Raw genomic sequence first — 16,404 nt, forward strand, 5'->3', positions numbered from 1 at the left:
GTCTTTGGAAGCAACTGCTATGCGTACTGAAGCCCTGCCTCCCGGGAAGTAGATGAATACTGCCTGCTGATGGGAAGTAGAGAATAACATCTTTTCCTTCACTTCCGCACACAGTACTTTTGCTGTTGCCTCATTAAACTGCCTTTATCTTGACTCACATTTTTTTTTTTCCATCTTATTTTCTCCCCACCTGTTCTGCTGAAGAGGCGAGTGACAGAGCATCTTGGTGGGCACAGGGCACCCAGTCCAGGTCAAGCCACCCAGCCCAGGTCAAGCCACCACACAATGTTAGAATTTTTATTATACAAATCTGAAAATAACTAGCCAATATTCTTTTTCTATCTGCAGAAAGCTCCACACAATCCTGGGGCTGATATTGATGAGCATGTAACTCATTAATATTTACTATCTTCTATAATTCCACAGAAACATAAATGCATTTAGATGATTCACACAAGCACTGTAACAAATACTTCTTTTCAGTCTTACCTTACAGAGGCCTAAAATAAATCTATTTTTCATTGCAGTTCAAATTATGATTCTACAAAATAGGTTGTCTTCAGATATCTCTAATGCTAAGCAAGCACGTTGTGTCTTTAAAATTAAACAGTCCCAATTTGCATATCTGAAGGAAAAGGATTTATTCTCAGAGTTATTCAGGCATTTTCCTGCAGAAAGCCAAACTCTTGAACAGAGTGCTGTCTTTGTTGCTTGATGACCACTAGCATGAGGCATTTAAGTGAACAAGTGCCATATTATTAGAGAGCGATTAAAAAAAAATAATAATTCCAGGACCAGTGTATGTTACAAAAGTACTCTGTTAAATGAGGGGAATTTTTGCAAAGCTGCCTGTAGTCCAACTCTGATCCCCTCCCACTGTCCACAGTCTACTCTTCCCAGTAATGCTGTTTCTCCTAATTGTTATGCATGCCAACACTGACAAAGTCTCTTTAATTAATTTTGGAGTATTGATACTTTTTAGGGATGGGAGTTTGGTTATCAAAAGTACAAAACTGGTACTTTGCCACACTAATTGACCTAACAACACAGTGCCACTAACATTCACAGAAAACTCAGTTTCTGAACACAGGGAATGTAACATGTAAATGCCTGAATAATGTTTTAGGCAGAGGCTTTGAAAATATATATTGCTCATCTATTTTCTTGCAGGCTGTAAAAGCTCAACTTGTAGATGTATTCACTGTACTGAAATACTAGATGAGCTGCCTTGATACCATATAATTCATCAATCTGAAAGAAAAAGTATGTTACTCCTGTTTACTTAATTTCTTTTGTAATGTAAGTTACAGAGACTCAAAGAGCTTAACTCCAACTTCTTGCCTAGAGTTTTCCTTTAATAATTAATAATATTTTTTAAAAATAGTTTAAAAGGATCTTCAAGTGAATAAATCTTGTCCTAGAATTGTGCAATAGCTGCAATTAAAGAAATACCAGATCAGTGTTTGTGAAACTACTGAAGAATCCTAGGCCAAGATACCTCAAGGTTAAGAATGATAAAAATATATACTCACATTAGGCTATAGAGTGTGTGGAACCGAGTATTTTACCTTGATCACACAGGACCCAATCTATATGAATGCACTCTAGGGAGCATTCTTTATAGACAGATACTGGCTATGCAAAACCCTATCTAGCTTCCCTACATTCTCCCTTCAATTTCTACTGCGAGCACATCACTTCTCAGAGCAGGCAAGCTTGGAAAGGAAAGCTCTTCAAAATAATAACCCAGAATTCATACTTATTCAAAATGAAAACAATCACCCACCAGAAAATTCAATATTTACATTATAAACATAAATAGATACACCTATGTGTTTTGGATTAAACAGACTGTGGAAATACCTATATATTTTAAGTTTTATATGTAGTTACACAGCTAGTAACCAAAATAATTTTAAGTCACTGAAGCACGGTATTCACATGAAGAAAACTGCAGCTCTAAATTGCAGAAGTTGTTTAAGGTTCAAGTATGTAGATTTGTAACTCATTTGAACAATAAAAGCGAGTTACAGGACCTCCAAGTATAACCTGCAAATTGAACAGAACTGAAGTTCAGCGCTCAGCTCTGGGTGGGCCACGTGTACAAGTAACGAAGTATATCGCTGTGTAGATCCATGAACGATTACAAGAATGCAGGTATGGCTGTACTATTGGTACTAAGCCTAGAAGAAACAAACATTTCTAGACAAACGTTTCACCAAAATCATTCAGTTACAAAACCATTCAGTTTTTCAATGTCACCGTTATCACAAACATTTAAATATTTTATTTCTACATAGCGGCAAAGAAAAATGTAGATCTTTTGCCCTTTCTAACTAACTTTCTAAAATTTCAGACCTGTTAAGCATCTGAGAGCATTTGATCTAACTGCTGCTAAATTTCATCAAGGAGCAAACCAACCACACAAGGCAAGAACACAGATATTTGCAGTCAGCAGCATTTACAGAAAAGCTCATGGAACTTGGTTTCAAAACGTATTTTAAATTAACTGTACACTGCATATTCAGGTAACATAGCCTATCTTACAATATTAAACAATACAATAAGCATGATAAATTCCACAGCCATCCAGAATTCTGGTATCATTTTAATAGGGAACTTTGAAAACTATGTAATAATAAAAATTCTCTTTGTTCAGGGAGTTGACTTAGTCATATTAAAAGGGTCATGTGTCAATTCTCTATTATTTACAAAAAACATTTGTACAGCAAGCCCAACATGCTTTTGAAAAGCCATTTAATCAGTAAGTCGAGTCTTACATTATCTGTGGTATGCACAGGTCCATATTAAAAATCCTAACATTGTATCTTTCCTTGTTTTACAGGAAAGGAAAAGAAAGGCAAGGAGGAAGGGAACAGGGCTTCTGAACAAAAAAAAAAAAAAGAAAAAAAAAAAAAGAAAAAAGGCTTAATCTGTTAAAAATGAAGGTACCTATGAGGTCCTAGATATCACTGAGATTCCAAAGTCCATGCAGAACATGAAGCCTCTATTGGAAATCATATTTAAATGTTTTTAAAAAAATCTTTCCTTTACTTGATTGCTACTAAATTATGGCAATATCTACCACTTTTATGAGTAAGTTTGTACAATGAAAATACTACTTTCCTGTAATCTGGCAGTTTGACTGGATTTTTGCTTGTTTTTTGACTTTGTCAGTGTCCAGCAGAAAATGTCAGTACCACAGTGGACTCTAAAGCTCATCTTACCTGTGTAACAATATAGCTTCTTTTACATGATTACAGATGAGCTTGTTACATTGCTCATATGCAGGCTTATGTATAGTTCTGTTGCTCCACAGGTTATAGGCCTTGTTAAAAACGTTGTAAGCATTCAACAGAACTTCAACATACGATCCATGAATTTGTGTACCAGTCTGTCTTAGAGCATGGACGTCAACCGCTTATGCAATCATATTGTATAACTCAGTTTTGTCTATACCTTACACAGATTCCTAATACCGTTGTAGGAGTAATCTGCTCTTTTACTTTATACACATAAAACACAATCTAAAAGCAAACTATTATTCTAAACTGTAAAACATCTCACTTTCCCTTATCCTGAATTAAGTCAATGGGAGTTTTGTTAAGCTTTTTAAGGAAGTCAGTATAATCCTACATGAAGAGTAGTATCTTTAAAATTTCATCTTAGGACTGCTAATTCCTAGCTAACCAGTGATTTCCTCCAAAGCAGCATTTATAACTTTTAATTTATACAACAAATTCATGTATCTCCCAACTCCGAAGTCTGCCATGTTCACCCTTATCAGGAAATTATACTGTATGTTATGGTTATTCATACATAGTATGAAATAATTTTACTGTGATATCAAAGTCCAAATACAGCTGCAGGAAGCTAATGTTGCAATACTTAATCAATTGAGCTAGATCTTGCTCAAGCAAGGTTATCAAAGTTTTCCATATTATTGTAAAGTACAATCCAGTAGATCTTTTATTTCAATTGCACAAAATATGTTAGTAATAAAAATGTGAATTCAAGGATTTACATATCCAACTTTGGAAAACAGAAAAAAATGCAGGAACTAATTACTATGTAAAAATATTATAAAGCACTTCATATTACAAAACATGAGGTTGATAGTGTGAGCATATATGAAGTGTTCCTTCAGGTTCTAGAAATATTTGGGATCAAATGGTACTCTCATTCTCAAAGTAAGTTTTGTTGAAATTGGTGATACTTAAAACAACACTTTAAAAAGTAATTTTAAGTACAGGGAGACTAAATAAATGAACTCTGGTATAAACATGCTAAAAAAATACTTTATTTTAGTATTTTGATACGATTTTTGTTTTATGCACTACAATGGATATGTCACATGTTCATTGCAATCAACTGAACAAAATAACAACATGCAATTTCTATTACTGCTTATTGTATTATCCATATATCCATTTACAGGTAATAACATTAGTTTCACTGCTATTCTCATTGTGTAGGTCATTTTTCATTTAATCATCTTATGTTAAAAAAAGGGGGGGATTACACCTTCATGCACAATAAAAACCAAACAATGTTATCTCATCAGAAGCAACACATCCAAGCATGTTATATCCTATTTAGTTAATGTGACCAGAGAATAAAAAACTGAGCATCTTACCTCAGACCAAAGATATGTGATTGTTCATAATTGAATAAGGAATGAATTTTAGCTTCTGAATTCAAAATTACAAGCCTGTCAATGATATCCTGCCAAAGGAAGACAAATGTAAAAATCTCATGTATTATTTTATTTTTAATGCATATAATAGTTTCAAAGGGATGTTTACTACAAAATGAAACCTATTATTAAAAGACACATTGAAATTTTTTCTGTAAGGATAAGTGCTTTCCACCATAAAAGTTAATGGCAAAAAAAAAAAAACATACAGAAGGTTAGGGGGGAAAAAAATCCAGTTAAAAAAACCTAAACGTACAAAATGATCCTGGCATACCAAGTATCCTAGTTCTTATTTAGCAATAAACCACACAAAAATGTTACACTGTTTTGTGTGTTTGAAATAAGTAGACATCTATTTTAATGAAAAGAACAGCAAATCTTTTTGTATAATGCCCTTTCTCACAACAGTTAGTATACATGCTTCAAAACATGGCCATTTATTCTCAGCATAGCAAGGCTTGGCTTGGATGTTGAGGCTTACATCTTTCATCCTACAGCAGCTCATGTAATAGACAATGACCTGCGGCTGCTTCAACTTATTCCAGAAATCCAGCCTAGTTATATTCCCCTCTGGTTCACTGTGTACCCAAACTGCTTCAGAAGAAAAAATTTCATTAGAAGACTAAGAGATGCATAAAAACATTCACTGATGTTATCATCTCAGAGACTGCTTGCTGTGCTATGGTCAGAAGAAACAAACTACAAAATCCTTATGGGCTTCATTTAGTCTGGATTAAATCCAAACTTTTATTTTCTCCAAATTTAAGTATAGTTTTAGAGACAGTAGGGGGAGTTATTATTCAACTGGTTAGATCAATAAGTCATTTTAATGTGATATGAGAAAAAAGTTAGGATCCATACTTTCACAAAATCAGCCAAAGCTATGATCTTCAACAGAGAAAAGTAAACACCACTTCCCAGTAGTAGAAAAAATAGAATTTTTCAAAGTAAAGTGTTTTCATAAAAGGTATTCTTATTAAAAATACAGTGAAAACACATTTTCCCTATTGGATTTTAGTGGGTGGTAGGGGAGACAGCTGTGAAGAATGCACTTTTTCCACATAGTATGTTCACAAAAAAATTCTCAATAAAACCACTCAACTCAGACCTCAAGACTGTTCATAAAATAGGTAGTGCAAGCAATTGATTTGTTTGGGGTTGAAGCCATTTAGATATTTGCACATACAGAGTTAAATGCCAAAGGGCATTTCTCTGACAACAGCCTCTTTCTCTCACCTGTACATCAGAGCTTGGAGCCTGCAAAAGAGTAGAAAGAGCAAGCACAGAGACAGGACTATTGAGAAAGCAGACCAAGTCTGATTTGGGATATTAGGAAGGAAGATAATGAGCAAGGTCTGATCAGAAAAATGTGGAGATACATCTGCAATGCTCAGATACATTGTGTGAGCAGAGTGAAATATTACAGGTAGGATGTCATCTACTTTGAATAGCTAAGAAACACCATCCAAATATAAGAGTCTCCATAATCACTGAAAAAAAAAACCTCCCAAACATTTGCCTTAACATGTCTTTCAAAGCTACAGTTCTGGAGGGTACTTTCCAAGCTAGAGTCCCGAGGTAGGTAGAAGGACCCTGATTTATCTGCTCCGTTTTCTAAAATATTTTTATAATCTAAACAGAATTTTAAAAAATCTTGCATGTATTAAGAAAAAATTTCCTAAGGGCACAAAATAAAAACCTGACTAGTCAACCATTAAAAGTAGTAAAAAGTCTGACTGATAATCTGTTCAGTCAATGTCACAACTAGTTAGCCAAAAATACTAAGGAGGAAAAAAATGTTCAAATCCTGCATATTAAGAAATAAAGGGCATACAAACATGATTAAGTTCTGTGCACTATCAAATATAGTTCAGCATAAATATTACAAGTCTGATCCTGTGGCAATGTGACATGATTCAGAAATGTAGAAAAAACAAAGCATACAAAGCAATTAGGTCTTCTAGTTGCAGTGAAATTGCTTTTACTTTGCTTTCTAACCATACTTACATTTGGCCAAAACTTTTACCTTTAGCTTTCTGCAGTCACTGCCCAAAAACAAGGTTATAACCAATCCGTATGTCTGCTTAATCCCAGGCGTTTTCTGACTACTCAAACTTAGTCATCATATGTTAAACTGACATTAAACAAACTGACCAATTCCCTTCTTTTAACTACATAACCTTGGATGTCTCACTTAGGCTTACAAACCCCCCTGTTGCACAGTAGTTAAGAGAGACAAATCCCATCCAAAACATCTGTAACTCCTCAGGGAACTTTGAACAACTGTATCAGTATTGCTATTTCTGGAAACGTAGAGAAATCCATCAGAAGACTGAAGTGCCTCAAAAGCCAAATAACATAGGCTTTCAAAAGTCACAAAAATCATTACTTAATATCTACCCTAATCTGAAAGCTCTCAAATATGTATCACCTTCAACATACATTTATCTCCCCTGCTCCCAGTGCCTCAGAAAACTTGACTGAACAGAACTATCCACCAGTGGACATACCAACTTTGACCGAATTGGAAAAAATGGAATTTATCACCCCACTTCCTCCTGAAATCATCAAAACAGTATTACAAAAAAGAACTACAAAATATCCCTTCCAAACGTAACATACATTATTATGATATACTCTGTCTAAACAACTGAACTGTCACCAATACAGAGTTTGCGCTAAATAAAAACTTTAATACAACAGGAATTCAATAGATAACTCAATAGATTAAAAAATCTCATTTTAACTGCCACCTAAGGTCACAGATGAAATTTGCCTGTGCTTTGTAGATGAGAAAAAAACCTTATGGATTGCAGTTGGATGAACTAGCACAAACCAATACTAAATACAGAAATAGAGATACTGATTTTCTTAGAATTGAAATATGCCTAAATGAGTAGCTTCACAAATAGTGATTTTTTCTGTGTGTGAATCATGTATGTTATTAAGAAAGCTTGACTGTTTTTTCTGGTTTTGTTTTTTTTTTTTAATTTTTGCTTAAATCCACAGACAGTGGGATAAAGCAGTATTATATGAAATGCAAGTATAGATATTCCAGCAATTTCCTGTATGTAACTGCATGCACATACAGAGGTGTTTATGTATACCACTTTTTTTTCTATGGAAAAACACAGTTCTAACACAAGCCAGGAATGATGATCTTAATATTAGGCATCAAATTTTATATTATCTTTAGGATTTAAAAATTAAAATTTAGGTTAACATGAAGTGATATGTGCATATACTGCCCTCATGCTGTATGTAATACAAAATGCAGAAAAATTCAAAATCCTTTAGGAAAAAGAAAAACTTACTCTGTTATTGCAGTAAAATTTTCTCAGAAAAAGTTTTTCACAGATGTATTTATTTTTCCTTCAGAATAAATGTGTACTTACAATAATATCTGCAGGTACTTCGCGGAGTGAATACTTTGGTTTATTTGGTATATCTCGTTCACTCAGGAGCTCAAAAACTGCAGGGTAAGTGAGCATGTTTATCAGAGACAGAAAAGACTAGAGAAAAAAAAAAGTGGGGGAAGGGGGGGGCAAAAGGGAACCAGGGAACGTTGATCAGTTAAGTATAACCAAGTAAACATAAACAATTATTTGCCATTTACTTTAAGTTTGTTCTTATCCTTCTTTGTAGGCTGAACTTGACATATGTATATCTGCCCAGGATAAGACTGCAAACCCTGACAGGTGTCTGTATAATCTAAAAGGGCAGTAGTGTCTATGAAATATATATTATCTATAAAATTGTATAAAATTTTTTGAAAATTACAATATTTTCTTTAGCACGTAATTCTAAAATACAAAGACACTGCATACTCTACAACATGTCAATCTCCATGATCTTACTACAGTAATCAGACATATGAACTGATGGCCAGTATTTTAAGATTTTCAGTTGTGACCATGATTGTTATTTATTATTTTGTATTGATTTTAATGGATCCTTGGCACTGCAACCTGCCATGCAGCACCAGAATCCTTTCAATCAGTCATCGTTTGACTAGTGTACTATATTAATTTTGCCTACATGGCAAAAAAAACAGGTATAGTTGCAATAAAAGCTTACAGAAAGGTAGGTATCATCCTACCTGAAATACAGCACTGGTTTTGCTATGCCAGTACAGAAGATTAAGTAATTTCTCACCTTCTGACAGCTTTGGTCAATAGGGTCAACTGGAGTAGATTTGGGTTGAGTTATCCTCAAATCATCTTTTCCACACTCCAAAAGAGCCCATAATTCAGTTACAAGTGCCTTTATAAAGCCTAAAACAAATTTTTCTTCTAATCATGAGAATGGCAAGAATATCAGAAAAATATTTTCATATTTAAAACGTTTTACATAACAATTCTAACTCATATTTTCAAAATTCTCTAAATTGTCAACTATAATTTCACAAGACACACTGCCTGAGGGTTACTCTGCTATTCTCAGTCCTTTAGTCAAATTGCCTTTCTCCAGTGGTCTGCTTATATCTAATCTAAAATATACAGCAAGAGTTTGCAAAGACTGTTATACTAGAGTGGGATGATATTTATATATCGTCCATGTAAATGAGCTGCTGACCTCCTCGAACGAGTTAACTGCTACAGATCAAGGCTTAGCTAGTATTGGCTCTGTGGTTCTAAAAATACACATTTATTATAACTCATTAATAAATGAAAACATACCACAGTGAAAAGTTAAGGACTGCAAAAATCTTTTTAAGAGAAGCATTATTAGCTGAATTTAACATGTTAAATTAAAGTAGAGGAGGAAGGACAGCCATCTAACTCTGAAACCTCCAAATGTATGTTACAAGCCTGCTACAAACTTCATCTACATTAAACAACCTCTACGCAGGTTTGAAAATCAATGCTGACTATTTTTGGCCTATCATTTGTTTTTAACACCAAGGGACGTAAGAAACAACTTGGCTGAGAACCTTAACCAAGAGATGGGTTGCTCCTCAAGTAGATCTGCTCCCTGCTTTCTGAAAGATCCCAGAGGCCTAAATAATGAGCAACTAACAATCAGTTTCCTTGACCAGCAGAACTGGCCTGCCTTTCTGGCAGTTTTTCAGTCAAGTCATTTTAATTTCACAGCAGCCAATTCTAGATACTCGGAGAGAATATCTGCAACTTTTGTACCTCATTGATTTCCTTAGCAACTTAAGAAGTAGCTTTACTTTATTGCTAAGATTCTAGTTTTAACATGACTACCTAGACCACTGCATGGTATGACAACAGTTGAGTTATTTAAGAGTGAATCTGAAGGACCTTTGTCATATGGGTTGACATACAAGAATTGCCAATTCAGACAATGTCAGTTCCATTTCACTGTTGTATAGGAGCACCAACGACATTCAGGCCTTTGCAGTTTCTCACTCTCTGAGCAGTCAGTAACCATGGAAAAGTACATACAACTTACAGCAATCAACAGTTATTAGTTCTGATCTGTAGGTCAATAAAAATCACTTGCAAATTTTTAGCAACTTCTTTTTTAACAGATATAAATGTCTTCATGCACATACAGGAAAATTCTGGAAATATAAACCAATGAAGTAAAAAATTTGCATAATTCAATTTAAAAAAAAAAAAACAAAAAAAAAACCAACATCTAAACTCTGCATCAAGTGAATGACTTAAAAGTTGGGGGGAAAAAAATTCTATCAAGAAAAAAATCAACAGACATTTAAGCAGTCTTTGCTAATTCTGTGTGATTATTCCACTCCGCTGATCCTTTCCAGAATATAAGTGTAACTATTCATAATAGCATCATTCTTCAATTTACCTGAATTCTGTAGAGCTACTGCACCTGTTGGTGTTGTTGCCATTTGTGTAACAATCACTCTATTATCAAACTCTTCATATTCATTAGTCTGTTAGTAACAAATATAAAAGCACAGTGTTAGTTATTCAGAGGGCATAAAACCCTCAAATGATCTCTTAAATATTGATCTTTCCTACACTTATTTACAGAATTTAATCCAATGTATGGTTAAGATTTGAACAGTTCATCCTCTACAGACTTAGCAGGGTTAGATTCCAAACCAAACATCTTTATTGAGTATCTTATCAAAATTTAAATGCAAAATACTATGGTTGAGACATGATACATCAGGAAAGAATAAAAATGTATTATAATGTTTTTTGCACACATTCAGTAGGATGACTACAACATCATGGTTTTTCTCCCAAAATGCATATTATCCAAGTTTTTATTACATTTTGAGTGCCTAGCATATCTAGATTTCAACACTACCTACCAACATAGTATAGAAAAATTGGCACTTAGGTGAAAACAAGAAAAAAAATTTTTCCTAGCATTTCAAACTTTACAGTAAAAAGTCAGAAAAACTAAATATATGCTTGACATTCTGAAGATAAGCAACATCCAACAAACTTAAATCAGTGTGGCACCAATCTCAAAGATAAGATACATTTTAAATTCATTTTTGCAAAAATTAAGTGACAAAACTGTTTCTGGACTTATTTTCTTTCTTCTTTATTTTCTTATAATCATTAAAAGAAAGAAAAACTGTACAGACTCTGTAATGCTTACCTGGAGTTTTTTTGATAAACTGCTGAATATAAAGTTCACACAGTCATTTATGGCACCTGTACTATGAAGCAGAAACAGTCCTTTGGGTGTGGCAGAAAAATTCAGCAAGGCATCTAACAAAGTCTCTTCCCATAACAAACTGCAAGAGTAGCAATAAAATAATTTAAAAAGTTATGTAAAAAAGCATGTGAAAAAAGAAAAACTAAACTTCTAACTTTGAAAACCAACACCCCTTCATTCACTAGACTCTGTGCTTATTCTAAATGTTTACACTATGATAGTTTAAAAAAAGTGTTTGGAAAAGTTGTAATATGTATTAGACTCTATTTTGTACAAATATTCACACTCATCCTGGCAAAACTAAGGTTAGGTAGGATCACAGAACAGAAAGACAATGTAACAGGGAACCCAAAAGACTATGCCAACCTTAAACATACTTATGACTTACTAACACAAGCCAATTCTTAAGGTATTAACAGGGCAGCTGCAAACTGGCAAAGCAGACACAGACTTTCCCACCAATGTAAAAACACTATAAGGAACTAATAAAAACTCATGTTTAAGGAGATAAAGGCTCCTGCCAGAAATTAGTAGAGTTAAGAAAACAACGTGCAATATATACAGAATAGCTTCACATACTAACTACAGTAAATGGAAAATATTTTCTACAGACACGGCAAGAACAGCAATTGCAAGTATGAAGTATGATGATACCCTCCTGCCCTGCAAAATATTCTATGCCCAAAAAATAAAAAGGAAGCAATTACACTACCTTTGAATGGGTACCATCCCTGCAGGTATCACGAGACTCGTGGTTCTGCTTCTCCAAAAGCATTTGCTTACTAGATTCTCATCTCTAGTTCTCATTTCCCATTTTTTACTCGTATCACCAGCAAGCAGCATACAGCTTTTCTCGTAGCAGTCAACCACTACCCAAAATTTTAATCACTTCTGCAGAATCCCTGCCAAGTCATGTTCAGAAGCAAAAAAATTCACCCAGAAATGTATCAGCATGTCTTGTTCCAGAGTTAGCGAACAATCTAGATGCCAGGAGGAAACTGCAGTTTATGTGAACCTCAACAAGTTCAACAAGGCCAAGTGCAAGGAACTTGTGCAAGGACAAGCACAAGCACAGGCTGGGCATAAAATGGGTTGAGAGCAGCCCTGAGAAGAAAGACTTGGGGGTGTTGGTAGGTGAGAAGCTCAGCATGGCCCAGCGATGTGCGCCTACAGCCCAGAAAGCCAACTGTATCCTGGGCTGCATCAAAAGAATGATGACCAGCAGGTCAAGGGAGGTGATTCTCCCCTTCTACTCTGCTCTCATGAGACACCACCTGGAGCGCTGCATTCAGCTCTGGCACCCCTAATATAAAAGAGGACATGGACCTGTGGAAGTGAATCCAGAGGAGGACCATAGAGATGATCAGAGGGCTGCAGCACCTCTCCTGTTAAGACAGGCTGACAGAGTTGGGGTTGTTCATCCTGGAGAAGAGAAAGCTCTGGGGAGACCTTATAGCAGCCTTCCAGTACTTAAAAATCCTACAAGAAAGCTGGAGGGGGAGTTTTTAAAAGGGACAAGGGGGAATGGCTTTAAACTGAAAGAGGGAAGATTTAGATTAGGTATTAGGATTAAATTCTTCACTGTGAGGGTGGCGAGATACTAGAACTGGTTGCCCAGAGAACTTTTGGGTGCCCCATCCCTGGAGTGTTCCAGGCCAGGCTGGATGGGGCTTCGAGCAACCTGGTCTGGTGGAAAGTGTCCCTGCCCATGGCAGGGGGGTTGGAACTAGATGATCTTTAAGGTCCCTTCCAGCCCAAACCTTTCTATGAACCCACAAATCTATGTCGATGGTAGTTATTAGTAGCAGCCACCTCAGTCAGAGCTCTGCATCCCTAGATTTCTTTTTGCCACTAGACTGGAATTCATATAACCAGTTCACATGCCGCCACCACCACAGACTGGAGTAATAACTGTTGAGTTATCTCTGCAAATTTTACATGAAATCTACTTAATTAACTAGGTTCTGCACTAACACGAACATCACCCTGAATTTTCAGGCTCACAAGTATTTGTATATTTCCCATCTTAATGCATACAAACTTCTATAAAGGGACATTAAGTTTTAGTATAAAAGGAAGGATGCCTTTCATTTAATATGTATCAGACTTTCAGCCAGAATGCTGCCAATCTTCCTGCATATTTTGAAGGTTTAGATACCATCCAGCTGAACATCTTAAATTAGCACTATGTCAAAGCCATAAGATAAACTCTAACAGCTATTTTGTTTTATGCTTTCTAATTCACATCTTCCTCAAACTAATTCCTGTAGACAGAGTCAACTATAGATCAAGTTTCACATAATTAGACACAAGTCTGTAAGCCACAGAAGTTCTAAGAGGTCAAGAACAATTTTGTAACTCTACAAACACCTACACTAGGACAACATCATTCCCTCTACCTACCACTATGCTTTTGGAAAAAAGACACAGGGTTATAAGATGCCTCAGTTGTCAATAAACTAGCAGTATGTCTTCATACTTATGCATGTGCATAAATTAAGCATCAACTTACACGTTTTTTGACTCTAGACTTATCGATGAAGTCAGGTCTGCACCAGTTACAGGAGTAGGTACTCTTTCTGAAAGTAAACTCATCTGAAATAAAAAATAAATAAATACCTCCTTACCGTTTATTTACACCATTTTTAAACTCCAGATCTTGCTTGTTCTCTTGTTATATATCAAAAAACCCACGATGATCAGGCTGTAGTCTAGACTTTGGTATAGAATAAATTATTCCACTACATCTTTTATTCCAGAAAAGCTTATTTTTTATTTCTTCCTTGGGTATAAACCATTTTAAAGTTAGTACATTTTTAAAAAAATCATTAGAATTCTTAAAACAAAAAATTCTTTTCTTTATACTTTTTAACTGGAGACTGTCAAAGCAAAGATCATCATTAAAATAAATAAATGTTAAAAAATAAGAAGGCAACTCTTTACTCCACTTCTGTCACAGGTAATGGAAATAACAGCCTCTGGAGTCAACAACTCAATACAAAATGTATTATGTAATATTGCAAATTTTATTGTATTTATTGACAAATTATATAAATTTATCTAAATTAGTATGCATACAATTGGAGCTACAGGCATATATAAAAATATATACATACCTACATATATTTGATGAGTTTCTAATTTAAATTTTAAATCAGACATTTTAAAATAATTGGTGTGAGAAGCACTGTATATTGCAGATGAATGATTTAAGCTGTTTTATGTTTCTAGGGATAAAAAGCAAATTGCATCATTCAAGTGAAAGTGAGCAGTCATGAATTTATGCTCTTAGAAACACAACCTAATAAATCCATAAAAGATTCCTCTATCAAATTAGTCAGTTTCAGTGGATCTGTTAAGTTCCCCTTTTATTATCATTTGTGTAAATTTTGTCCCAGAATTCCAGCAGAATCTGTCAAGAAAAAAGTTGTTTCTTCATCAGCCTTAAAACTCCAGGAGACATGCAAAAAAGGAGTAAACAAATTACCAGTCTATCCATTAAAAAATTGTCACTACTGCTTGGAGAGTCTGAATTCCACCATTTTTGCTACACTATAAATGGCAGAATATTTTATAAACTGTCGATGTCTTAAAATTGAACAGTGACAGGAAATAATTTAAAAACTAATCAAGACAGTAGAGTTGAAAATGTGTTTTTCCTGTACTAACTCGTTGATTCCTGAAGTCCTGAATAGGTAGATTCCACTTCAGTCTCAATTTGACCTCCAAAGCAATGTGAAGAAATGGCGTTTTGTCAGTTAAATGTTTCATTATTTTTTTTAAATTCAACACATTCATCCTACTTATCCTGTATGCATCAAAACAATTTGTCTAAATGATGTACCATACCACAGTAAAGGATTTTAATGTGCAAAGAATTCTCTTGCGCATGTGTAAATGCTGTGGTGCTTTAGAGCAAATAACTGGATATGTCCCCTCAAAGCACACAACAGTCTGCTTGTGATAAATATTAGAATAACAGGTTAGCTCAAGACCGCCCAGTTACACAACAAAAATGCACAGAAATACAGTTATGTAAATCACAGCATGATTCAAGTGAACTAAACTCCTTAATTCAATAAAATCCTAAAATTCTCAATGCAAAGAAAAATGTAAGTTTCAAAAGCAACATTCTTTGATGAGATTTTAGTGTGACATCATTAGGATAAGTAATAATATATTTTATTTTCAGTCAAAATGTATTATTTCATGACCATATTCATATATGAAAGCAGAGAGAAATATCCACTAGCTGCTGATTTAAGTCTCTCATGTTCTATCCTTCTGATATTTTCTGCCTCAGTTTACATTGTGACTGTTTTTGAAATTTCTAATCATAATAAAAGCATACACCATTTGACAGGAAGAATAGCTGTTCCATTCTCTTTCCCTTGCATGCAATCTCTTTCCCACTTCCTTGACTCAAAAAAAAGAAAAAAAAAATCTTTTAGCCATTTTTTTTCTTCCATCTTGGTCTGCTCCTTTTCTAAGAAAATATTTTACAATCACTGGAGAAGGAAAAAAAAAATGAGAACGTTCCATTTTTCAGTATAAAGTGAAACAACACAGGTAAATTTTGGTTTTCCATTAGGAGTTCCAATAACTATAGTTTAAATACGCATTCAGTTTAGCTGGAAGCCAAAGCTGAAGCTTTGCATGCTACCCTTACCTAAATGCTGCCAATGTTATTTTAATGGTTCAAATGTTTGACTTTTACTTCAGTGTAAACTTTTTGAAAAATGGTCTTGCAGCACCTATTGTCATTTTTCCATCTTAACTAATTTTTTATAATAGATAAGAATTTTCACACTGCATATGATTAGCAGAACAATGAAAACAGAAAAGTTTAATGAATAAAGCGGTGATCCATATACCTTGTTCAGTAAATTTATAACAGAAAATAGAATAGACAGAATTATTGGACCCAAGCTCTTTCAAGCAGAAAAAATATTAGACTAGCAGTCAAAGTGAAGCTCGAGTGCACATCCTACATTTCATACGATATCCAAGTACATCGGTAAGACAACCACTCCTGCCTGGCACTTCTCATTATGGTCTCTTGAGAATATTTCAGTGGCATCTAACTATTTAAGTCA

The 16,404-nt window shown here is 34.6% G+C and overlaps 1 protein-coding gene across 2 annotated transcripts in view; it reads right to left on the reverse strand.

Moving 5' to 3' along the window:
- The window catches only part of TBC1D32 (TBC1 domain family member 32), an 84,258-nt gene that overhangs the window by 45,254 nt on the left and 22,600 nt on the right, over window positions 1–16,404 (reverse strand). For both annotated transcript variants that reach the window (XM_037392409.1, XM_037392410.1), the window contains exons 18-23: window positions 13,821–13,903; window positions 11,249–11,387; window positions 10,478–10,565; window positions 8,852–8,970; window positions 8,092–8,208; window positions 4,637–4,725 (exon numbers count right to left, since the gene is read on the reverse strand). In XM_037392409.1, coding sequence (XP_037248306.1) covers window positions 4,637–4,725; window positions 8,092–8,208; window positions 8,852–8,970; window positions 10,478–10,565; window positions 11,249–11,387; window positions 13,821–13,903 — 635 coding nt within the window. The remainder of the gene's footprint in view (window positions 1–4,636; window positions 4,726–8,091; window positions 8,209–8,851; window positions 8,971–10,477; window positions 10,566–11,248; window positions 11,388–13,820; window positions 13,904–16,404) is intronic.

Source organism: Falco rusticolus, chromosome 6 (assembly GCF_015220075.1).
Source record: "Falco rusticolus isolate bFalRus1 chromosome 6, bFalRus1.pri, whole genome shotgun sequence".
Classification (NCBI taxonomy): domain Eukaryota; kingdom Metazoa; phylum Chordata; class Aves; order Falconiformes; family Falconidae; genus Falco; species Falco rusticolus.